This window comes from Monopterus albus, unplaced genomic scaffold (assembly GCF_001952655.1).
Source record: "Monopterus albus unplaced genomic scaffold, M_albus_1.0 scaffold106.1, whole genome shotgun sequence".
Classification (NCBI taxonomy): Eukaryota; Metazoa; Chordata; class Actinopteri; order Synbranchiformes; family Synbranchidae; genus Monopterus; species Monopterus albus.
Window position 1 is genome coordinate 483,856 of NW_018127986.1, and position 24,928 is coordinate 508,783.

The 24,928-nt window shown below is 39.6% G+C and overlaps 1 protein-coding gene across 1 annotated transcript in view; it reads left to right on the forward strand.

The window, feature by feature from the left end:
• Positions 1–3,091: 3,091 nt before the first annotated feature.
• Positions 3,092–24,928, forward strand: part of nup210 (nucleoporin 210) — a 28,003-nt gene continuing 6,166 nt past the window's right edge. Inside the window, exons 1-34 of the mRNA XM_020610634.1 lie at positions 3,092–3,748; positions 4,669–4,808; positions 6,349–6,480; positions 7,135–7,231; positions 7,522–7,672; positions 8,097–8,229; positions 8,456–8,614; positions 8,857–8,925; positions 9,033–9,139; positions 9,555–9,695; positions 9,831–9,968; positions 11,799–11,954; positions 14,021–14,219; positions 14,986–15,131; positions 16,120–16,338; positions 16,524–16,697; positions 16,851–17,043; positions 17,188–17,294; positions 17,730–17,834; positions 18,687–18,788; positions 18,998–19,126; positions 19,386–19,513; positions 19,613–19,748; positions 19,838–19,899; positions 20,100–20,280; positions 20,372–20,452; positions 20,606–20,737; positions 20,998–21,156; positions 21,500–21,591; positions 21,742–21,916; positions 22,554–22,729; positions 23,468–23,688; positions 24,082–24,218; positions 24,673–24,676. Coding sequence (XP_020466290.1) covers positions 3,588–3,748; positions 4,669–4,808; positions 6,349–6,480; positions 7,135–7,231; positions 7,522–7,672; positions 8,097–8,229; positions 8,456–8,614; positions 8,857–8,925; positions 9,033–9,139; positions 9,555–9,695; positions 9,831–9,968; positions 11,799–11,954; positions 14,021–14,219; positions 14,986–15,131; positions 16,120–16,338; positions 16,524–16,697; positions 16,851–17,043; positions 17,188–17,294; positions 17,730–17,834; positions 18,687–18,788; positions 18,998–19,126; positions 19,386–19,513; positions 19,613–19,748; positions 19,838–19,899; positions 20,100–20,280; positions 20,372–20,452; positions 20,606–20,737; positions 20,998–21,156; positions 21,500–21,591; positions 21,742–21,916; positions 22,554–22,729; positions 23,468–23,688; positions 24,082–24,218; positions 24,673–24,676 — 4,642 coding nt within the window. The 5' untranslated portion in view covers positions 3,092–3,587. The remainder of the gene's footprint in view (positions 3,749–4,668; positions 4,809–6,348; positions 6,481–7,134; positions 7,232–7,521; positions 7,673–8,096; positions 8,230–8,455; positions 8,615–8,856; positions 8,926–9,032; positions 9,140–9,554; positions 9,696–9,830; positions 9,969–11,798; positions 11,955–14,020; positions 14,220–14,985; positions 15,132–16,119; positions 16,339–16,523; positions 16,698–16,850; positions 17,044–17,187; positions 17,295–17,729; positions 17,835–18,686; positions 18,789–18,997; positions 19,127–19,385; positions 19,514–19,612; positions 19,749–19,837; positions 19,900–20,099; positions 20,281–20,371; positions 20,453–20,605; positions 20,738–20,997; positions 21,157–21,499; positions 21,592–21,741; positions 21,917–22,553; positions 22,730–23,467; positions 23,689–24,081; positions 24,219–24,672; positions 24,677–24,928) is intronic.

A 24,928-nucleotide genomic window follows, 5' to 3' on the forward strand; every position in this document is an offset into this window, starting at 1 on the left:
TGCCCATAGATAGAGTACAAAAATAAAACTAAATGACTGAAGCCCACACAAAATCAAAATAAATGGAAGTCGTGCTGCCTTCTTAGGTTTTATTCTCAACTATCATCAAAGAGTTGTCATTTTATTTCAACCCAAACAGCCGTCACTTTAGACCTCATTACCTCTACAGTGTAAATTTATGATCCAGTCATGTGACGTGTGATTAGGTCATGTGTATATTGCTACAGTTGCAATGATTGTTATTAAAGAAAGCCTACTAGAACACAACGCCAGTCAGTTTTATTGCTAATGCACTCTAACTCAAACAATATGTCACCTTTGGCACATGCCAGCATTATGTAAAACACCTCAAACCCACAGCCTAGCTGATAATCAAGCGGTGCTTTTTTTTTTTTTTACAGGCACAGTCCAGAAAGAGCAATTCTGTAATAACTTCAAAGTGAATGAAGGGTTGGATCTGAAATAATGCTGCCATTTGAACCCAGAATGCATAATTGTCAGTCTGTTAGCAGTTAATGCTTTATCTCGGGACCAATTTTGATGCCAGCAAATGATCTCACACACAAACCAACGAAGTGGGAATTAGATTTTAGATTATTTTTTTTGAATTTCACTCTTGATTTTACACCACATTACCCTTCCAGATATGTTGCCATGTAACTCATTTTCAGCCATAGTCTTTCAACTCACTGTTTTGTTTAAAATACATTGTTCAAAAGAAGCTAATGAAATTTACTCAGTCATAAAATTAAAGTGTCCCCTTCACATTGCTATCATTTATGGTTGAGTGAGAGTAATGTGTAGGTATCAGTGACACCTAGGGGTGAAAACATGTGTATTGCATGTTCATGAGGGACTCAGATAGCCAAAAGCTAAAGATGCAAGGATGTAACAATGCCTGGCAGCCAGACATTCATGACAGTCTGTTCTGCTTGGTTATTCAGGTAATTTTATAGCTTAATATAAGAACATCTTTTTCTTAATTGTTGTGTCAACTAGTGTCTGAACACTCTGCATTTAATCACATGTTTGACAGAGCAGAGGTTGATTGTGCAGTAGGTCAGGCAAATGTTTCCTTCATTTATCATACATGGCTGGAGATCATAGACAGGTAGGATGGTCAAGTCAAACACTTACAGGGTGCCACAAGAGCAGGAATATATAAAGTTCTCAGTTTACTTCTGTCAAGTACTGCAGTCAGCTGAGATAGGACAGCAATGAACCATGTCTTTGTAAATGAACAGTTTGTGCTGACACAGTGCCAGAGCAGAGTCGGCTCAAGTTTATGGTCACTTTGAGACAGTGTTGTATTTGCTTGCATTGGGTTGTTTATAATGTTATGTCCACCGCATACAAAATATTATAAATAGCTCTCAATATACAACCCAACACCACTTTGAGAATCTTAAGATCGACACTAGAGATGAATGCACATGTCTCTGACACACTGTCAATAAAAGCTGCACACTGAGCTTCAGATTGATGGGATAAATTTAAAGGCTTTTGGGTGGAATAGAGCATATACAGTATATATGGGTGCCCATAAACTGGTTGCTTTACTAGAGCTGGTGAAATAGGTGTGCAAAAGGGGATACAATGCTGCCTGACAGTATCTGGAGATGATAGCCAACCAATATGTTGTGCATATATCCTGTCATCTTCACGTAAAAAAATCAAACAACAAATATTTTATACTGAAAATATTAAAAAACCATTATGACTAATATATATGGAATATATACTATGTTAGCACAACAAACCTAAAGGATGGGTTTATAGTTTTTCAAATTTATTTGAAAACAATAGCAGGGTGCTCATATAAAAGTTGAAATCGACTGTGCATGTTGTAGCCTAATAGTTTTTCCTATTCATACAGGCTATTAAGTGATCCTTTTAATGCTCTTCAAATGTCAGTGATGGAGGACAAGTCCCCGTTATGTGCAAAAATGTGTTCCAAAACGTATCTGGAGCTAAAATGAAGCTTGAGCAGTTTGAGTCAGACAAATTAATTGGACAGCTTAGTTACAGTCTCTCTTGTACAAATTCCCTCTGTGTGTTACTGGCCCTCCCCTGCAGATGAGCAATGAAACACTGTCCAGGAAAGCCAAAATGAATTTTGTGATAAAAAAAAAAAAGGTTACACTGGAAAATGTACACTTATTTGCTGAAGCCTCATATTTTGCTTTTTGCATGAAGTGAGGACTATGAATGTTGTCCCTTCACTTGCACTGACAGCACATTAGGGATCTTACACTGGCCAATAACTGCAGCAACCAGAACTTGTTTCAGTCCTACATATGGGCACTGTTTGTTGTTGTTTAACAGTGGTGGAAAGTAACTAAGTACATCTACTCAAGTGCTGTACTTAAGTACAATTTTGATGTATCTGTACTTTGCTTGAGTATTTTTATTTTCTGTTACTTCATACTTAGACTTCACTACATTTAAGAGGCAAATATTGTACTTTTTACTCCACTACATTTATTTTATAACTTTAGTTACTAGTTACTTTTCATAACCAGATTAATAATTCAAATTAAATGCATATAAGCTAGTTAAAACTAGCTCCCCCTTTACCAGCTGCAAAATTAAATGTGATGTTCACATTGATGCATCAGTAATTACAATACAATAATATGGTATACAGGAATGAGAAATGTGCCATTCTGCATAATGAGTACTTTTTTTTAGTACTTAAACAATTAAGGTAGCCTATTACTAGTTTATGTTAATGATGTCCAACAAGAGTGACAACTGATAATGCGGAAGCCATGTCATTTCATATGATTTTTAATCGGGTGATTCATATTCACAAATTAAAAAAAAGAATGCAGTTAATTAAATTGCCACAAACCAAGCACGATTAGTGGGAATTCAGTTCAATTCAGTTGTTGACAAAAACAACGCCTACAAACTGCGCCTTTTTTTATTTTTATTTTTATTTTTATTTTTATTTTTATTTTTATTTTTATTTTTATTTTTATTTTTATTTTTATTTTTATTTTATTTATTTATTATTATTTTTTTTTTTTTACAAACTGCACCTTTAAGAGAGAGCGTCATCCGTACGTCGCCCACCCTCGTGACTGACGTTTCATCGCTCCCGACTTGCACCACTCAAGTCCAATTATTGCTAATGGCGGGGGGGGGTTTACGGACCACGCGTATTATAAGCTAATGTTATCGCTTGCTAGCTGTCTAAGTTAATATTAAACTGGGGCTTTGAAACTAATAATCGCTGTGTTTGAAGCATCTTGTAGGATTAACAAGGCAAATTAATAACTGAACAGGGACTAGGGGACATTGTACCTGTTATCATCATGTGGCTTCACTCCGTTAACTACTTGAAACCTGCATGAAACGGAGCAGGAAGACAGACTGAAATAGGTTCAGTGGTGATGTTTGCTCTGCTAAATGCCTGTCTCAAAGCCACAACTCCAAAACTAAGGTTACGGCACAAATGTTAGCCAAGTTAACGGGACGGAGGAAATATAGCTAGAGGCGTTATAGGAACTTAGCCTTCATTCATTCATTCTGTAAACCGTAGTTTCGTTGCCAAAAACTCTCCACAGTATCACGACGCGGAAATGATTCCGTTAAAATTATCAGTGTTGCTATTACTGTTATCAGTACATGTTACTCAAGTCAGCGGTGCCTCGAGACTAAATATCCCCAAGGTGTTGTTGCCTCTTGCTAGAAGTACAAGAATTAACTTCACCTTGGAAATAACTGAAGGTTGCTACAGATGGTGAGTAGGAAACCGTGAAACATGACGTCTGACAGTGTCGTGTTACGTTGGGGATGTCAGGCCACATGGCTTGGGATGCAGGTGCTCTTACTTTGCAGGAAAAAAAAAAACAGGTTAAAGGTGCATTATTGAAAGTATTACATTTTACACATTCTCTGATCAATCAGGTGCAAACAGGACAGGATGTGGTGTCAGTAAAGCGAGATCTAATTGATTGAAACCTATTTTTACCAAACCAAAACAAGAATGTATACAGGTAAATACAGCACGTGCTTCCAAAAGTGGCGCCCTCATCCCAGCATTCAATGTGACGTGATGTACCTTTATGTTCTCTATAAGAACTGATAAGAACTGCGACTGACAGCGTACACAGACATTTTTGTAACTTTCTGAAAATGAAAAATAAAACTGTAATAAAACTCAAACATCATATTTAATAAATTTTACATTTTATGACTTTGTCTCACTCAAACACATCTCAAAATAAAGTGCTCCAGGGTACAGGACAATGTAAAAATGAAGTGCAATGTTTGTAGTTGTCTACATCTAAACAGGTAATAGAAACAGAAGAGTCTGTTACATCAGTCTTCTGGGCAGCTGTGCCTCAGGACGTAGAGCAGGTTGTTCCCTAACCCGAGGGTTGGCGGTTTGATCCCCGGCTTCTCAAGTCTACATGTCAAAGTGTCTTTGAGCAAGACACTGAACCCCTAGTTGCTCCTGGTGATGACACGACGTGTGAGTGTATGAGCGTTTGTCTGTGCGAATGGTGAAATATGTAAAACTCTTTGAGTGTGCATCGGTGCATGGAGAAACGCTATATAAATATAAGACCATTTACCATTTTACCATTTATTTCACTATATGGAAGAACTTAATGGCCACTCCATGATCTTTTTTTTTTCCTGCTCATTGTTTTCCAGGTCTTCCACCAGACCAGAAGTAACAAGCATCCAGACTCTGGATGAAGAGAGCAGCAGGGGATGCTCCAGGAGAGCTGTTCTCCAGGTGCTCTCCACCCAGCCCTCCAGACTGACCAGTATCATTCTGGCTGAAGATGTTGGTAAATAAAGTGATGTTTTATTATTGAACAAGAAGCTCATTCAAGGTTTTTTCATATGTAAGAATTTAGGAAATGAATGCATGCATTTCATTTTGCTGAATCATCATCATCTCTGGTATATTGGCAATTGTACCAAAAGATCAAAGAAAATATTTAATTGTGCTTTTCTGACTCGACAAATAATGGCAATGTCCACACAGGCATGGGAAGGCAGGGTTTCAGCATGTCCTGAAAGCTGGGTATATTGTGGACTAATCTTTTTTTTAGCATTGAAAACACCTGAAAAATATGAGAAAGTTAAATTTGCCTGGAAACTGTTTTATTTTGAAATTAATGTCTTTTTTGCTGAGAATGAGCTGCAACTGTATTAATAGGGCTGTGTTTATGTGTGTTTAATTGTTATGTTAGGAGCTTTAGAGCACCTTGGGCCACACATGCATTACACAGGTTAGATAAAAAAACTTGCCCAAGCAGGCCAGCAGCTCTTAATAGGTACGAGACGGTGGTGTTGGCTTTGTTTTCACATGAGCCTCAGCCTCCTTTTATTTTTGTCTGGCTACATGTTTATCTTGCAGCTGCCAGCCCCTCCAGGGACTTGCTCTCTGTGTGTAATTTAAAATTCACTGAACTGTTTAAATGTCACATTTTTTTAATGTTTTGTAATGTGAAGAGTTCAGAATATATAAAATGTAAAATATAATTCTACAAATTTTTCTTGATATCTTTCAGTTGTTGCAAATTGAAGCATTTCTGGCAGTGCCACATAAGCCTAACTTTAATATTTATTCTTAATTCTTCACCATCTTTCTGGTTTTACATAGATTTATGGGCTGGATACCATCATGAATAATAACTGAGAAAACATGACCAAGAATTTCTAAATAGTGTAGTAGCAGATGAAGCCATGCAACAAGGTTCTGTATAAAGAAGTCAGGGTAGAATGTCATAAGAAATCTGCTGAAAAGAATGAAATCCTTGAAATAAGATATTCAAATGGTCTCCATTCAAAGTGCAGGTGATTCATCAAATGTGCAGAATGTAAAAATATGCCCAGTCCCTTCAGAGTAGCAGATCTAATGGGCAGGATTATGCAAATTGTCCTTCTGTTGTACAAAGCATTTTCCTCATTCCTCTTTGCTGTTGTGTAGTGCTCTATTGTCTGCCACAGGCAATACTGTTGGTCTGTCATGGATGACTGGCACTGGTGAGCTTTTGTAATCAGGCACACCGGCCCTTCCACATATAGTATCTCAAATGTGTCCTTCAGAGCACAGTCACTGTCTTTGAAAGAGGGTTATTTCTCACTAATGGTTTTAGGTTTACCAGAGCATAATGTGATGTACAACAGGCTGCTTAGCTGACCAGAAAAACCACATTTGACCTGACTACTCCAAAGTATTCTGCCAAGTGTTTAGTCAGGAGGTAGATTTTATATTGTGCTCTTTGTTCAGAGCTTTTTCTTATTTGTTTAAAGTTCAGTATTGTAGTACTGTGCAATATTTGTTTAGTATGTGATGTTTTGTCCCCTCTTTCATTGCAGTCACAGGACAGGTACTGCGATGTGACGCTATTGTCGACATCATCAGTGAGATCCAGATAGTGTCCACTACCAGAGAGTTGCATCTTGAGGACTCTCCACTGGCTCTCAAAATTCATGCACTGGACTCTGAAGGTGTTTTATACGTATATGATAACGTTAATCTCATTGTAGGCTGCTGGTGTTATTAATAATGAGTTATCCCCTTAAGACTATTAAAAATAACCAACGTATTTTTTTCCTCCATGTGAGGAGCCAACACTGTATTGTGTATCTGCTGCTCTACAGACTTTCCAGAGTAATGACTGAGCTGGCTCTAGGCAGCGTTTGTCTTTCCTCGGGCTGCTACTGTGAGGTGGTTGTGTTTGTTCTGTTCGACTGGTTCCATTTAGGGCAGACACACTTAGTTTAATGAGCTGTAGCTACAGCCTGATTCTTTCTGATGATGGCTCCAGGGTCTGGCATTTTGTTTTTCTTTGCTTTGGCCTAAAAGTACATTTTAGATTCATCAGAGTAGATTGCAAAAAGATGGCTTGCATCCTGTAATAAAAGGCCTATTGCTTTTGTTTAAGATAATTTGACTGCCACAAGCTTTCAGACAATTGTATTTGGCATCCATTACACACCCAATCACACAGTAGAGACCTCAGCCTTATAACCCAAGTTGAACAGTCTATGCAAATGTTCTCTGTTCCCCACCAAGTCGCACGTACCCATATTTAGACTTGTTTAAGGTTTCTGGCTTAAGAAAATAGCAGGACTAACCCCCGTCTTTTCTTTATATCACAGGAAACACCTTCAGCACACTTGCCGGTCTAGTATTTGACTGGACCTTAGTGAAAGATGTAGATGTGAATGGGTTCTCTGATTCTTATAATTCATTACGGTAAGCTTCCCTGTGTTAATACTTTGCTCAGAATTACTGAGCAGTCAGATCTGTTAAAAAAAAAAGCAGACAAAAAGTAGACAAGTTTATCAGTGGACATCACGCCGCTACCCCAACCATAAAACCATTGTGATCCCGTTGTTTTGCCAAAGCAGCGTGATATTTCTGTTTTACTAATTGTTCCCTCTTCTTCTGAAAAAGTCATTCTTGAGGTCAGATGCATGGGTACATAATGAGTTGTGTGTCAAAAGTGTGTGTGTTTTTTTATTTTATTTTATTTTCTCCTCAAGGGTACTTAAATTCTCTGAATCCACATACACACCCCCTGGATACATATCTGAAATGGAGCGTGTTGGCAAGCAGGGTGATATTATTTTGGTGTCAGGATTGAAAACAGGACATGCCAAGTTAAAGGCCAAAATACAAGAGGCCTTATACAAGGTAAGATGTTAAGTGGTCAGAAGATGCGTTTGTTTTTTTGGCTGAGAAAAAGTCTTATTTGATGTAGTTCAAAGTTGAACCAGATGTGTAAAACAAGTTTTCTAACGGCCTTATGCCGTTTATGATTTCACAGTAGTACTGTCAGTTGTATTTCTGTCTTTGCAAAGAATCTGGAGCCCACATTTTTTGTCATCAGTCTTTTGTTTGAGTAACTATTCAAACAAGTTGGTGGCCAACAGAGAATTTATTTTAAGTAATAATAATATATTTAAGACATTTTAAAATAACCTATAGTTGCATGTAGTTTAAATGTATTGGCTTGATTTATATCCTTTTGCACATTGCACCTAGTTTATTCTGGTTTGTGAAGGCGGGAATCTGAAGCTCTGTTGTTCTGTAACCATGGCATCTGATGCCACCACAGGATGTGGGTGCAGCAGAGGTGAGGCTGCTGATTTTAGAGAACATCCTGCTGAGTCCTGCACATGATGTCTACTTGCTGGCGGGAACTTCCATCCGATACAAAGTCCTGAAAATAAGGCAGGGCACAATCACAGGTACAACAGTTGAGTGAAGAATAAAATTGATGAGTTTAGCTGTTACTTTGTTTCCAAAGCTGAATTCCACAATCTCACATGTATGAAGTAAAAATGCTGGTTGAGTCACTGATGTCGCTCACTGTGATCAGATGACTCTGTCTAGAGTTGACCTGTCAGCTATTAACCTGGATTGGGTTGTGTTTGCACAGAGCTGTCTATGCCTTGTTTTGTGTTGTTTGCACAGAGCTGTCTATGCCTTGTGATCAGTATGAACTGCACCTTCAGAACAGTATAGTTGGCCCTAATGGAAATCCAGATGTTGCTGTGGCCAGTCTGCACCAAAGCACCTCCACAGTTACAGCAGTTCAACTGGGACACATCAATGTGGTGCTGGATCATAAGAGTATCCTTCTGACAAGTCATATTTGCACTGAGTAGTGATTATATGGGTTAAGGTTCTTTGCCTTGACATCTTCAGCTGATAATATACAATCTTGTGAAAAAGTCTTTTTTTTATTTATGAGCAGAGTCTGACTAAAATACTAGAAGTGGCTTTGTGCATTTGGCACAGATTAGCAAGTAAGTGTAGAGCTGTCACCGTCAATGAATGTACCTGAATTAATTTCCTTAGTAGCAACTGTTTAGGCCTTCGAATGCAAGGAGTGTCTCGCCTGCCCAACAGCACACTGTATGTGGTTGAACCAGGCTACCTAGGTCTGTTTCTTGTTCTTACCATTGAAAACCTAATCAAACATAAGTGTTTTATAGTGTCAGTACTTTACATATTTAGCTAACCTCTGTTTTCTCATTTATTTGTTCAGGTTTTAAAATTTATCCAGGAGACAGCTGGGTTCTTGAAACAGGCAGAGTGTATGATATCCTCATTGAAGTATTTGATAAATCTGGCAAGAAAATCTATCTCTCTGATGTAAGTGTGCCTCAGTATAAAAAATAAATTACCATTTTAATTGTATATCTGTGTGAATATTAGAGAATGTGCCTGGACACACACCTTGTTTCATTAATAGTGTGGTGCAGCTGTTGTTGGGCAGTGTTGTTCAACCATTTGGAGGATTAGGATTTTCCTAAAGAAAGATCTTTAATCTGGACACATCTGAGAGACATGAGAGGAGAATGATTTAGTGCACACTGGGCTTTTCTACACTGTCAAGAGTTTTATTGGCCAGTATTTCAAATCATTAATGAAAAAAATTCCCAGTTATGTATGAAGACGTACATGAAAAAATTACCTTAGAGTTTGCAAAGGTTTGAAACAAGGCCTCTGTCTTTGGTGATAACAAATATGTTTGAAAATCTGCATGTGGTTTATTTTAATTTTGCAGAATGTTCGTATTGGCACTGGTTTCACAGCGGAGTACTTTGAGGTCCTGGAGTCTTCTCTGAATGGCTCCTATCACCGTGTCAAAGCACTCAAAGAAGGCCTAACTCTCATTGATGCTACCCTAACAGCTGTTGTGGATGAAGTGAGTTCAATTGTGCCTTTGACCCATCAATTTGTATTTCATTTAGAGCAACAATATTACAATAACCTTCTGCCCTTTTCCTCCCATTCAGTAGAAAGAGCTTAATCATTTCTTGTTGCCTCTGTTGTGTTTCAGAGTGGAAGGGTTCATGCACTCGCCAACCCGGTCCACAATGAACAGGATGTGGAAATCTATAATCCTATAGTCCTTAGTCCTAGTATTCTTACATTTCCATGGCAGCCCAAGGTTGGAGCTTATCAGTACACAATAAAGGTAATTATTCCTTTGGAGAATGTATGAGAAACCTGGTGCATATGAATGGCTTTGAATCTCATAGCGCAGAAATGTCAGGCATATGTGACCTCCTGCAGGAGACAGCAGCTTTAGCTGTCATGACCTGGCTCAGCCGTATGTTACAAAGGAGGGAAGCTACACACAGTTCTGGAGCAGTGCAAACAGTCGATAAAACATACACAAGAACATACCTTGAACAGATCATTCATGCACACTATGCATTGTTTGGATGAATAGTATGTAGTGCGTGAGTGCATGGATGTGAAGGAAAAGAACAAACAGGTAAGCTAGAGGAGGAGGTCTAATTTATTACATTCTGATTCCAACTTGCTTGGGTGCACTGCATCTCTGATAGGACTAAGCTCCTCCCTCTGACTTCCTGAAAGAAAAAGAGCTAACACCAAAAAAAAACAAAAAAAAACAAGACGGGTGGCCTTGAGGCCGGCACCCCACCTCCACTCCGTAAGACAGGATTCCTACCCTGGAACTTAATAACAATATACATTTTAACTAGAATAAACTACATCAGTCATTTTAAAGTTGAATACAAATGATCCCCAAACACACCTTTGCACAACGTCTGCATCCTGGTTATAGAGACGGGCATCTCTTGGCTCAGCAACCTTGGCTCATGGGAGCAGTTTAAGAGGAGGAGAAACGGACTGCAGAAAACAGGGAAAGATGTTTTCATTAATAAGGTCGTTAACCTTACAAAGCATCTACCATTATGTTGTCTTTGCCCTTAATGTGATGGATGTTCAAGTGGTAAGGCTGCACAAATGGGTTATGGGTGGGATTCTGTGAGTGGGTCGGTATGGTAAGTTTATACAGAGATTGGTCACCCAGAGTCTAGATAAATAGGCCAGTGCCTGTCTTTCTGTCACTGAGTAGTTCAGCTGATAAGAGTTTAACTTAGAAGCTCACAAAACAATCAGTACCTTGTCGGTCAGCTTGACGTAATAAAGCATCTGCTCCAGTATGACTTGCATCCACATGAAGCCTGAAAGGTTTGCCTAATTGAGGAGCTAACAAAACTGGAGTAGAACACAACAGCGCTTTGATGTTGGCAAGTGCTTGCTGACGTGAGACAAACCAAATAAACTTTGATTTTACCTTAAGCAAAATTAAGAGGAGCTGCAACAGTGGAGCAATTCCAGGAAAAACAATTGTAATAGTTAACCAGATCCAAAAACCTCACTAGTTCCTTTTTGTATAAGGAACAGGAAACACCGATGGTGGAAACCTTGGCACAAACAGGCTGCACATGATCTTGACCCACAGCCTTACCAAAATATTGCCACAGTAGTTTTTGCAAACTCCTATTTTGACTGTCAGATTTGCTAATTGTTTAAACAAAGCACAGTTAGGACTTGCACGGTCCTTCCAGGTGTTACTATAAATCACCACATCCTCCAGATATATTGCCCATCCCTCAACACCACTACCATATTCATAAATTGTAGAATGGTAGCAGGTGCATTACGTAACCCTAAACCCGTGACAGTGTAAGAAAACGGACCAGATGGTGTTAGGACAGCAGATATTTCTTGTGCTTTGGGGTTAATGGTACCTGCCAGAACACTTTCAGTAAATCAAATTTACTTGCATATTTTGCTGCACCAACTTGATCAACACAGTCTTCCATGCAATTACAATTACAATTACACTTCTCCACAATTTTCTACTCAATCTATTTTTGCCATCAGATTATGAAGGCAAGGTGTTAACTATTTAACCGCTGAGTGTAAATGCAAGTTCAGAGGTGTCACTTTGGTGCTCATGATGACTCTTCTCTGCTGCTTGTGACAGGCGACAGGAGGGAGCGGCAATTTTAGCTGGTCTTCCTCCAATACAGCTGTTGCCACGGTGACGGTGAAAGGAGTGATGACAACAGTCAGTGACATCGGCATCAGTGTAGTTTATGCTCATGACCTACGCAACCCGCTACACTTTGGCCAAATGAAGGTAAGTTGACGTGGAAAACCATCACATTACACACATTACATATTAATATGGTGACTTTGTTTTAATCATTTTAACAGTTTAATAACGTGCATGAAGGCATGCAAGAAGATTAAGACTTTAGTGTGCTGTTTACACTAGGACTTAACATACACGTTATGGAAATTCAAGCTTTCATTAGGTACAGTGGACCTTGTTTCTTCAGAACCTGAGAGCCAACATTTGGCCTCTTACTGTAAACAATGGGGCTCTGTCCCACTTTAACACACAGTCGTGCCTATGTTAAAAGTGTTTTGGTTATTTTACATGCAGGGTTTCTGTATGTGCTGCGGGGTCCCTTTTGGAAAATGTCTTATGCACCAGACAGCATTTAGCAATATTGGATTCAAAACTTGATGACAGTTGTTGGGTTGCTAGGACACTGTCAGTAAAATCTGATCAAATGACACCCACGCAGTCCTGAAAAAGCAAATTTGCTGTGTTTTAGCCGACCGGTGTTACAGAGAAATAGTTAAGATCTGAAACCAGTCTTGTCTGCTCATCAGCAACGAATGCTAGTGAGCAAGATTACTGGGACCACTTGAGGTGCCTCTCATTATTTTTGTTCCCAAAGGAGCCACTGCTTAATTATGTCAGAATAATCATGAGTAAGCCTTTACGCTTTATTTTACAGAGACTGGCAACATGGGGCTTTATACATAAGTATTTCAAAGCAGTAGATGTTTATCAACTTTTAGAAACCAACGTAATTTTAATGTTCAGATGTCAGCGCTTGAACAGCCATCCAGTTTTCAGCCTTTCTGTTTTTTCAGTTTTTGAAAAAATAGAAATAAGTGAGTTTGTCCTGGTTCTTCCAACTTAATTTTTACTGAAGGTTGTAATTTGTCCTAAGGAAGGGACGTGATTCATATACTTGAGGAGGTCATAGCAAAGAACTGAAAGCAAAGTGTTATGTAAAACAAAAATATTATCAAGTGTAGTATTGTCAATCATAAAAACATGAAATGGTGACAATTATATTTAATATGTCTGTGCAGTATAGTTGCTTTCGTCAAACAAAATTATGACTAAATATTGTCATCAACGAACCTTTATCGCCTGACGAAAACGAGACGAGACGCAACGAAAATGCTGGTCGTGTGACGATGACTATAACTAAATATATAATGCAATATTGTTGACGGAAAACACCGAGACTAAATGTGGTTCACAAAATATAAACTATGCCAAAATGTCTCTTCATTTTCGTTGACCAAAACGAAATGAAATGTTATTTCGTCTCGTTCAGTCGCGTTATTATTTTGCAGTATTTCTGTTTCCTGTGTCTCGCTTCAGGGGCCGCATCAAGCCACACTGCGCAGACGCAGGCAACGTCACTTCCTTAAGCCAAACTCGCAGCATTACAGTTTTTAGAAGACGACAAAGTTAAGTCTGACACAGAAAGGGACCGATGGCCGGCCAGCCGGGGTTCGTCATTGGGAGAAAAAGAAGAAACGACATTTGGGAAAACTTTCATTACATAGAAGTGGAAAACAAAACTGTGTTGTGGGAAAAGATGGGGAGAAATGTGGCCACAAAGTCATACAAAATGTGTACTGGATGTATTCTTGAGTCTATAAGGTAACAATAATATAATAAGATAACCTTGTTTGAAATGGGTTTGGCTCAAAGAAACTTTGTTTCCTCTATACTACTAGGTACTTTACTATATTGACTGGGTTAAATAGAATTGCATTACTAAAAAGAGACAAATTTTCATTGACTAAAACTAGACTAAATGTCATCAGTTTTCGTCGACTAAAACTAGACTAAATGTCATCAGTTTTCGTCGACTAAAACTAGACTAGACTAAAAAGAGTATGAACATGACTAAAACTAATAAAAACTAAAATGACAGCTTGACACAAAGACTAGACTGAAACTAAAATTAAAACAGGCCGCCAAAAACAACTCTACTGTTTCTACCTCACCTACATTCCAAGCTCACAGATTAAATCTCCTCATTTACAGCCATTCCCAGCCCTCAGTGTAATGCTCTCTAATGCCTCTTTGATCCTGTTTTTTCTCAGGTGTACGTGGTTGAGCCTGTGGCCATGGACTTTGCTCCGTGCCCAGTAGAAACCAGGGTGGGCCTGGTTCTGGATCTGCCTCTAAGGATTTTCGGCCTCCTGGAGGAGGTGGAGAAAGAGCGGGTCATGTTGAGTGACTGCTCCCACTTTGACCTGCAGGTTGAGGAGGAGAACCATGGTGTCTTCCAACTGCTAGATGGTGAGTCTGGGAGAGCTGACTGGGCCAGACTGTAATGAAACAAATGTTCGTGGGTGTCGGCTTCCCACAACATGCACAGAGAGCTGAAGCTGGTCTGTTGTCAGATACTGTGGGGTCCATGGGAAAGTGTTCTGTGAATTGCATTAACCAAAGGGTGCTCAATCACAGGGCTCACTCATTGATTACTTTCTCAGTGACTGATTACAGCTCTTGACCGATGAAAGGTGATTCTTGTTCGTCTCTTGTGAGAGGGACACCCCTTGTGTTCATTGTCAGTTACAGTAATGAGTAATACAGACTTTAATATTAGTTTTTTTTTTTTTCAGTCCCTAACCTTTTCAATTGCAGTTTCACATTATGGTATGAAAAATTAAAAAAATGATACATACAGAAATGGACAGAGGTGAGTCTGTATTAGTCTGCTGTCCAAATAAATGCAATGGGACTGTACTTGTCAAACGGTATGGGCACAGTTCAGTCTAAGTTTGAGGCATTGTTAATTTATGGCTTTCACGTTGTCATTTCATTACAACATTTATCTCTGAAAGTTTCTCTGTTAGCAAGATCTACTGTTTTTCATTTTAGAATCTTGTATTATTAATTAGAAGAGTGGGCTGGGACAAATAAGACCTCTCTGCTCCAGTGCGATTTAAAATAGGAAGATAAATGAGTAGGCCTGTGAGAACAATTGTAGTTATTTGTGCATTGTCATATTGCATTTCCTCCTACACTTTGGCTTTCTCCAACCCTCTTTCTCCTGTTCTAGGGAAGCTGGCTCCAGGCCAGGACCACTGCAGTGGGGTGAGAGCCAAAGCCCTGGCCCCTGGGTACACCATACTAACTGTCAGCTACACCCACGGCCACGTTCACCTCAGTGCCAAGATCACCATTGCTGCCTATCTTCCTCTCAGAGTGAGTCCCATGTCTTTCCTTCAAGGAGCTTGCTCATCATGAGCTTTGAGCCCATATCATTTTGACTTCTTTTTGAAAGAATTGGTATTTCTCAAGTTCTCCAGGATTCCTCTCCAACTCCTAATTTTCTTTCACTTGTTTGTCTACTGCACACTTTTTTTTTTTTTAATTCTGTGGGGTAGCTGCTGGGTGTAATAATCTTCAGCATTACCTGACGTCTTCATTGTGACCTGCTCTTATTTTTTGAACTGATCTCACGTCACCAATTAGCTTTTGTCTTCCAAGGAAATAAACTCACTACACACATGGTCTCACAATTCACATATACAGCCTTACAGTCGAGGCAGAAATGTGATCTGAGAGTGTTATGCCATGCATTTTAATTATGCACTCTCCACTTAAAACTAAAACTGAGTTCAGCTGATGTGGTAAAGAACTGAATTTAATGCTACAGTATGACAGTCTATGAAGAGGTAATTAAGCCCCTGTAGAGAAACCTTTTACTTCTAAACCATGTGGGTTTTCATCATACTACACTAAGATAATCATTACAGTAACATGCCATTTGACATTTAATGCACCACTTATTAGGCCTGTGTATTATCATGAGACCGAGTAGTGTTCTTCAAAATACTGCCGACATTTTTGTGAGGTTTCTTCACTTGTTTAGCCCTGGCAGCTAAAGGTTAGCCCAGTTTTTTTTTTTTACCTCACTGTGTAATGCTGTGCATTTTGGTTTAACATTTCCCCAGCTAAGTGTTAAGGTATGTTCTAAACACTAAAATGATTAAGCTGATATAAATAATTACAGGCTTTTGTTTTTTAAAACATAATCGCTTTCTTTTGCTGTCATGGTGCCCCTCAGTGACGCCATTGCAGACTTCTGTGTTATTACATTTTGGTCCAGAAGAACTGTTGACATTCATAAAAGCAAATCTTTCTGAAGTGTTCCACTGTATTTCCATAATAAAATAACGTAATTTGGCAGGCGATTGACCCTGCATCTGTGGCCGTGGTGACTCTGGGTTCATCTAAAGACATGCTGTTTGATGGCGGACCTCGGCCTTGGGTTTTAGAACCCTCAAAGTTCTTCTGCAACTTGAACGCTGAGGATGAGGCCAGCGTGACCCTCACACTGACGAGCCCCTCATCTCACAACTATAACCAACACTGGGTTAGAGCAACATGCAGGGCCTTGGGAGAGCAGGTGGGATCATGCCATCAACTAATGAACCATAGGTTTAGGTTCTATAACTTTTTATTTGTACCTTGAGAATAAATGCATCTGCTGACAGTCCTGGTTTTGTAGTTTGAAGGATAATAATCTTTGCTGTAATACAATTGCAGTATTTTGTCATTAGCTTTCAGCTGAGTCATCATGATCTTCTTCAGGTGCTGGAGGTGATGGTGGGGAACAAGGCCTGTGTGACCAATCCTTATCCTGCTGTGGAACCAGCAGTGGTCAAGTTCGTATGTGCTCCTCCATCTCGCCTGACTCTGGTCCCGGTGTATACCAGCCCACAGCTGGACCTGACCTGCCCGCTGCTACAGCAGAACAAACAATTGGTATGTATGTGGTGTGTTACAACAAGGATCAGCAAGTCTTTCCTAGGGATAGTTATTGAAAAGTAGCTTTAGGTTAATGATGATTAATGAAGCCTTTTCCATAATCGAGGAAAAATGCTTGGAAAATGATTTTACCATATGTTTGCTTCTTAGGTGCCTGTTTCAAATTACCGCCACCCCATTTTGGACTTGGCTGCTTTTGATCAACAAGGAAGGAAGTTTGACAACTTCAGCTCTCTGAGCTTGTTGTGGGAATCAACAAAGGTGTCACTGGCCAGTATTGAACCCACTGTGCCTATGGAGCTGCAGCAGTTTGCAGATAGCAACAAACAGATGAAACTTCATGGTAAAACATTGTGGCTTGGCTTAAACTTACTTGGCTTGTATTTAGAAAGTAGTGAGTTAAAACAGGGAAAATACACACTGTCTTTTTCATATATTGATGACTACATTTTGAATTCATGTATGTGTTTTCTGTTTTTGGTGGCAGGACGTCAGACAGTTCTTGTCCATCATCAGACAGGCATTGCTGCCATTACCGTGACAGCTCTGGGTTACCAGGATTCACATCCAGCAGCAGCCAAAGTTCTCAGTCCAGTAAGTGAAAACGACATCTCAACCGCTAGGACGCTTCAAAAACATTTTCACTTCCCCTTAAAAAAAGCAGAAGCAGTTGAAATGAGGCATTACTGACAGGATCAGTATAATGTTCTCATAGTCAGATCTGTCATGTGAAAAAGATCTTAATGAAGTTGCCTGATTAAATACAAGTATTATATATTTTACTTATTATATACTGTATGTCACTTCTAGATCAATCTGTCAGGTAGTTTGATTGGATAAAGATTTTACTTGGGGAAATGCCCATTTGAGCAAATTTGTGTTTTATGTTTGCTGTGCAGGTAATACTGTTTTTATTGATCCAGTTTTGCACTAGACATGTCACTTATATATATTACAGCTTATATAATATGTACATATTTATCCATAGCATTAATTCACTTTCAATTCCTCTCTCTCTCATCTGGACAGCATGGTTCCTTCACCCCTGTGTCAGCCACTCTGGAGCTTCTGTTGGTTGAAGATGTGAAAGTTTCTCCTGACACAGTCACCATATACAATCACCCAGATGTGCGGGTAAGATAGAGATTTATTACCTCCACCAAGGGGGTTATGTTTTTGGTTTCGTGTGTGTTTGTTAGCAGGATTACAGACAAACAGCTGGATGGATCATCAGCATACTTGTACACATTATACATTGGTGAGGACCAACCATAGAAGTGCTTAGATTTTGGCTGAATAAGGTCAAGATAACATAAATAAAATAAAAAATGTCCATCTTTAAAATGGGGCAAATAAACAAAATAATCTCTGTCAAAAGTTATTTATTTATTTATTTTTTGTTTGAAGTTTGTGTTACTCTGGATCTCATTTTACACAAGGGATCCATTTGCATGAGCGAATGTTGTTTCTTGGCGGAGCTACATGCGCTCCCTGAGTGCTCTTGTTAGTGATGTTTTCTCATATACATATCACTGGGTTGTCTCGTTACCCTCACAGGCATGAGCTCTGACATGCACACTGGCTGCTTTCAAGGCTTTTATTTTGTCTTTAAGCAGTGTAGAGCAAAAAAATCTGAATTTGCTCTAATCACACTAACTACTGAATAATTCAAATGTTAATCACTGCACTAGACACAGTGGAAAGCTGTATCCCTTGCCCTCTCTGCTAAGTGGGCATCCCTCTCTGAAGACTGTGGGATATAGGAACAGTGTTTGACACGTGTGGGGGTTAAATAACAACCAGTGTAAGAGGATTTTAGCACGAGTGTGGTCAGGGGTCCCCTCTGATGTCACATGCAAGGTCGGCTTGGTTAGAAAAACATGACTGTGAACTGCAACAGATTTCTGAATCACCTAGCAATATGGAATTAGTTGTCATATTATTTTAAGCACTATCACAAGGTATTGATTGTATTTTGTCTTGCAGGCGAACCTTGCCCTGCAAGAGGGTTCAGGGCACTTTTTTGTCAATACTAGTGTTAAAGGGATAGCAGACGTTATATTCCAGGAGACCCATGGAACAGCTCAGGTAAGAACAGACATCTGGACTGTGATCTGTGAGAGATGACCTCTGGGAAATATACAGCTGTGATATTTAACATGTATAATTTTCAAGAGAATTTTATGATTGTTTTCTTTGGCTGGATAATGAATGAGTGTACATTCGCAAAACTGCTCCATTGAATACAGGGAACTGCAATTTTGCTAATGAAAAATGACTTTGCTTTGCTCGTGCAGGTTTCTCCCATCCACCCAGGAGTGGTGAAGGTGATGGTTCATGACCTTTGTCTGGCATTTCCAGCACCTGCCAAAGCCACAGTGCATGTTTCTGACATCCTGGAGGTTTATGTGAGGGTAGTTGACAAGGTCAGTTTCCAGCCTTATAATCCCTCATTTTCAAGGGTCTAGGTACTGCGTGACTAGATGATCCCTTTTATCAGTGCCACTCATTCTTGAAATTCTTTAATGACATCTAAGTACTAAATGTGGCTGTCCTGTTCTAGCACTTTCCTTCACAATTTTCATGAAAGCCAGCCAGTCTTGAATTAGTATCATTAGGTTTCCCCTGCCTGTGAACCAAAGTGATTACTTCCCTAATGATGGATGTCATTCATCTCTTTTACAGGTGGAGATCGGCAAATCTGTGAGAGCCTACGTCAGAGTCTTGGATGATAACAAGAAGCCCTTCCCAACCAGCTATTTCCATTTTATGAATCTAAAACTCAAGGCAGCTTCTGAAATAGTCTCACTGAAGTAAATCATGTCAAATTAGTAGATTAGGTTAAGGTGTAAGAACTTACAGGGCTTTATTAAGTAAATTTGTCTTTTTTTTTTTTTTTTTTTTTTTTGCAGACTTTTAGCAGAGTTGGCAGAAAATGATACAGCTGTTTTCCTGGTTAAAGGTATTTCTATTGGTCAGACTACCCTGTCAGCTGCTGTTGTGGACAAAAATGGGAGAAAAATTACATCCCCACCTCAGCAAATTGAGGTAATTTTGAGTGCATTTTAGTAATATCACTGCAGATTTTGACTCTTGCATATGTTGTACATGCTGTACTTTTCCCGCCCCACTTCTAGGTTTTTCCACCATTCAGACTCATCCCAAGGAAGATGACTCTGCTAATTGGAGCAATGATGCAGGTACATTTGTTATTGACTATGTCTGGAAACAGCTGGCCTCTGTTCATCTTGCCAGAAGAGTTTATCTGGTCCTCAGTGTATCTTCCAAAATAGCCAGCTGCTAGGACTCCTCTGGAAGATGATGCTAGCCTAATTACTCCTGGTTTAAATATCCAGTTTGCCTTTCATTTGCCTCAAATCATGTTGGTAGTCATTTTCCGATCACATCTGAAGGTGGCCCACAGCCGCAGTCCAATATCCTTTTCTCTATTTCCAATGAGGAGATCGCTTCCGTTAACGGCATGGGCCATGTCAGGGGTATTGCCATTGGTAATGTCACAGTGACTGGGCTGGTCCAAGCTGTTGATGCAGAAACTGGGAAGCTAGTCGTCGTATCTCAGGTGAGTATCATATAGATAGATTTGTGTTTCACTCACTGAGATTTTTCAGATGAGAAGCTTATTCTCTTTTTTTTTTTTTTTGTCCTTTCAGGATCAAGTAGAGGTTGAAGTTGTGCTTTTGACTGCCATTCGAATCAGAGCACCTATTACAAGAATGAAGACAGGAGCACAGGTATGATTCTTTTGGAAGATTTACAGTGTGAACCAGTTTGACTCCGTTACTGCTTACAGTAGTGTTGCAAATAACTGAGAGAAAAGATTTCACTACTTTCTGTGGGTGGTACTGTCCTCTTCGATGGCCCTGATGTCTCGTTTCCTTTTTTAGATGCCTGTATATGTGATGGGTGTGACCAATAGTCAGACACCCTTCTCCTTTGGCAATGCTTTACCTGGACTCTCTTTCCACTGGTCCACCAGCAAAAGAGACATTCTAGATGTTCAATCAAGACACTCAGAGGTATCCTGCACTCATGCTTTTTGCTTTTACATTTGATATCAGGTATTTTCTGCCATTGGACAATTTCTGTTTTGGCTTTTAGTGTCCCTTTGATCCTTCTGTCCCAATTGACTTAATGCTGTGCCTGCGTTATTGTATGATTTAAAAAACCACCTTGTCAGCCTCTGTCCTTGTTCCTGATTCTTCATTACTGTTGCTTTTTTTATTTGAGTTGCTCCTGCCGTTTTTGCCATTCACATAATGGTGCCTGTCTCCATCAGGCAAATGTGGAGCTCCGCCCAGAGCACAACTTTGGCATGAGAGTGACTGGAAGAACTAGAGGGCGGACAGGGCTAAAGGTGGTGCTCAGAGTTGCTGACCCCAGGGCTGGGCAGCTAGTAGAGCATCTGCAGGAGCTCCGAGATGAGATCCAGATCCAGGTACTGCACTGTGATTACTACCTCCCTGTGGAGTTGCACTTGAAAAAGAAAATCGCTGCGTGTCTTTGTCATGAGCACTAGGTTTTTATATACTCTGTTTTCTGGATTACTTTGCTTATTATGAACATGTCCCCCTGTTGTTTTTTCATAACAGAAACCTGGCATTTAAGGCAGTAGAGCGTTGAAGTTACTGAGCTGTTAAGTTTGTGAAGCGATAAGACGGCGGATTAGTTTGAGCTGAATGTATCCGGCTTCACATTGCATTAAACTATGACATGTGCCAAAACATCAGAGAATAATTAAAGCCCTCCAATAATTGGAGTTTCACCGTTTTGTTTTGAAGGTCTATGACAAGCTGCAGATGCTTAATCCTGAAGTAGAGGCTGGGGAGATACTGATAGCTCCGAACTCAGCCCTCCAACTCCAAACTAACAGGTGAGTTTACACCTGCACACTGTTTTTTTTGTCTGTTCTAAAAAATAATGTCCATAGACAAATGTAGATTTCTCCAACACCTTCCGCAAAGTAACAGAAGCATGTGCCTCATTCAAAGACCCTCGATGTGATTGTGTTCTTGTCAAACAGGGATGGTGTGGGTATGCTCTTGTACCGGATGCTGGATTCCCCTGACCAAGTTATCATCGCTCAAGTAGATGATAAGGGCTTTCTTTCCTCTGGCTCTCTCACTGGCATCTCCTCTCTGCTCATCACTTCGCAAGAGACCTTTGGTGTCAATCAAACTCTCATTCTTTCTGTGAAGGTCAGTTTGACAGCTGCAGCATGAAACGTGTTTCAGATTTGAGTTTTAAAAGCAGTAAGCTCTGGAGGTTCCTTTGCATCTCCTGGTTATGTATCTTAATATAAAAACTAAATCATGAGACAGCAGTTTGTTACATCTCAAAATATGACAACTTACATTATGGAGCTCAAAATGGATTTGAGTACACTGTGCACTTACCAGTGATCTCCAACAGATTTTGAAGTAGTTTAGCTCAACCAGCTCATCTCTATATAGAGGGCATTCTTATCTAGTTGTTTATTATTTATTTCTCACTTTAGTTTTGTAAAAATATATTATTTAAAAAATAAAGACGTGTTTATCCATGTGTCTATTTTGCCCTTAAATCTGCAGTACAGTCATTTTTATCTTAAATTGAGTCTTTTTTTGTTGTAAAATACTTTTAATGTAACTTGTTTATAATAAAATAATATCAGTGTATATAATGAAATGGTAGCCATGTGTTGATACCAAACAGTGACCAACTTGCATTGTGCCTCCGCTACAGACTAATTGTCACTGGGCTGTGTGTATGGCCTCTTAGTTAATAGCAGTACTAACAGCTGACATTGTCTTAGCAGTTGGTAAGTGTGACACCATTTTTCCCATCATTTCTCAGGTCGTGCCTGTGTCATATGTGCGCTTCAGTACCAGTCCAGTCCTTTACACCCACACCAGAGAGAGCCCGAAAGCATTCCCCCTGGGCACAGTACTCAGCTTCACTGTCCATTTTCATGCCAGCACTGGGGAGGCCCTACACAGCTCCAACTCTCACCTTATATTTTCCACAAACAGGTCAGTCATCTCACAATGTAGTGTTTTTTAAATGCTTCTCATTATGTTTCCAAGGTTGCTGTCATTTGCTGACATAATTCATATATTGATTACATGAGTGAAAAATGACGTAGTGTTGATATTGATATATGGATGATATATCCACTGTACTGAAAAACAATATTCTGCAATTCTCAATAGCTAATTGCAGTTTCAGCTTTTCTGTATTCAGACTGGGCATCACGAGGTTATGACAGGGTTAGTGACAGGCTGCATATGGAGTTCACAGCATTAATTTACTGGGCTGTTCCTACAGCTTCATTTCGGATGGAGTCGTTTCTAGCTGAGTGAGTGAGCTAAATTAATGGGAGTGTTGGGCAAGGAGGCGCATTACTGCGTTCCCAATGAGGGACTCCCTCATCTGTCTGCACAATAAATTGATTCTATTACCTTGTCCTCCAGGTGCTGACAGACAGCTTAAGGTAAACCCATCAAAATCAGACTAGTAAAGGGCTAATAGTTTCAGCTCTAAGACCACTGGTTAGTGTAGCCAACTGGGATTTACTGGTAACTGGTGAGAGCACCAGAAACTCAAAATGAAATGATAAAGCAAAAGGCAGACGGTACATAGGTCAATATATTGGTTAACAAAAGTTCAAATTCTAGCGTTTTGTCTTTGTTGCACTTACTAGCTATAATAATTATTATTCAGTGATAATTTTTTCATAACAAAACCTGTGCTGCTGTTCTGTCCTGCAGAGATGACCTGGTGCAGGTGGGGGTTGGGCCTGGTAACCACACCCTGACGGTGAGGACGGTCAGTGTAGGCCTTACCCTTCTTGCAGTGTGGGACAGTGAAAACACGGGTGTGGCGGACTACATCGCGCTTCCTGTCGAGCATGCTATTAACCCACCTGACACCCACATACTGGTGGTGGGAGATGTTGTTTGCTTCTCTGCCCAGATAACAAGCCCAGATGGTGAGAGGTCTACATTATTTAAGCAACAGACCTACTGTACTGTGTGAAGTAATCAGAAAATAACTATTTAGAACAGAAGGAAGAATAAAAAATAGAATGTTAAATTTTGATTTGACAGTAATGATTACAGACCAGTTATGTGTCGTCTGCTCTTGTGTAAACCCAGTCTTTTTTTTTTTATTGTATTTCGTTCTTTGTGATCAAATAACAGTAGAAGCATCTTTCTTGCTGTGTTTTTTTGCCCCCTTATAAGAATAAGCTACCTGTTCATCTCCAGTTTACTCTCTCGGCTGAGAGCTCTCTTGTTGTACGTTTTATATTGTAAGCGGTTTGAGCGCTTGGCACAGCACACACGTTGTTTTGAAATTGGACTTTATATTCCCTTCTCTGCAGGTGCTCGTGGTGCTTGGAGCTCCTCAGCTAATGGTGTTCTTCAGGTGGACTCTAAAAGTGGTGCAGCTGTAGCAAGAGACTCTGGGACAGTTACTGTGTACTATGAAATCCCTGGTGTTTTGAAAACCTACAGAGAGGTATGTTATCTGTAGGTAATAACTGTCTTTACCCACAGTGCCTCAGTGACAGTGATATAGCAGTCATTGTACACTGGTGTGTTTTTATTTTTGTTAGCTTTTAGTCATGGCTGTGATGCATGAGCAGCAAATCTGAGTGGTGTAATTATGCAAACAGCACATCGCTCTCTTCAGTTTTATTTCTACTCCAGAAAGTTTAGGCAGTGCTTCAGGAATGTATCATAACGAGAATAAAAGTACAACCACTGTATAGTGCATCCATTATCCTCCTTCAGTAACAATTTGGTGCTGCCTAATGCATGTGTATGATATTACTGCTGTTGAGATTCTCATACGTGGCACGTGAACAGATTATTTGGCTTGTTCTACGTCCTGGCACTGGACTCTATCCAGTCATACTCCTTCCTGCTCGTGAGCGAAATGTAACCTGCATCTTCATATGAATATTTCCTAGCAGGGTGAGAATTAGTGTGGGTTATTTTATCATAAACAGGTAAAATTAATTCAGTGATTAATTTATTTTTCCCCTTAAAGCTGAGAGACTGATAGAAGTAGCTGTAATGTTTATTAAACACTCAACTGTGTTTTAATTACAGTAGTTTGTTTCATTGACAGTCTGATGTGATTGATTGTAAACAGTTAGTTGTGGATATAATTATAATGTGATTATTCCATACGTCTCCGTGTGATTTACTGGCTGTTCTCTGGCG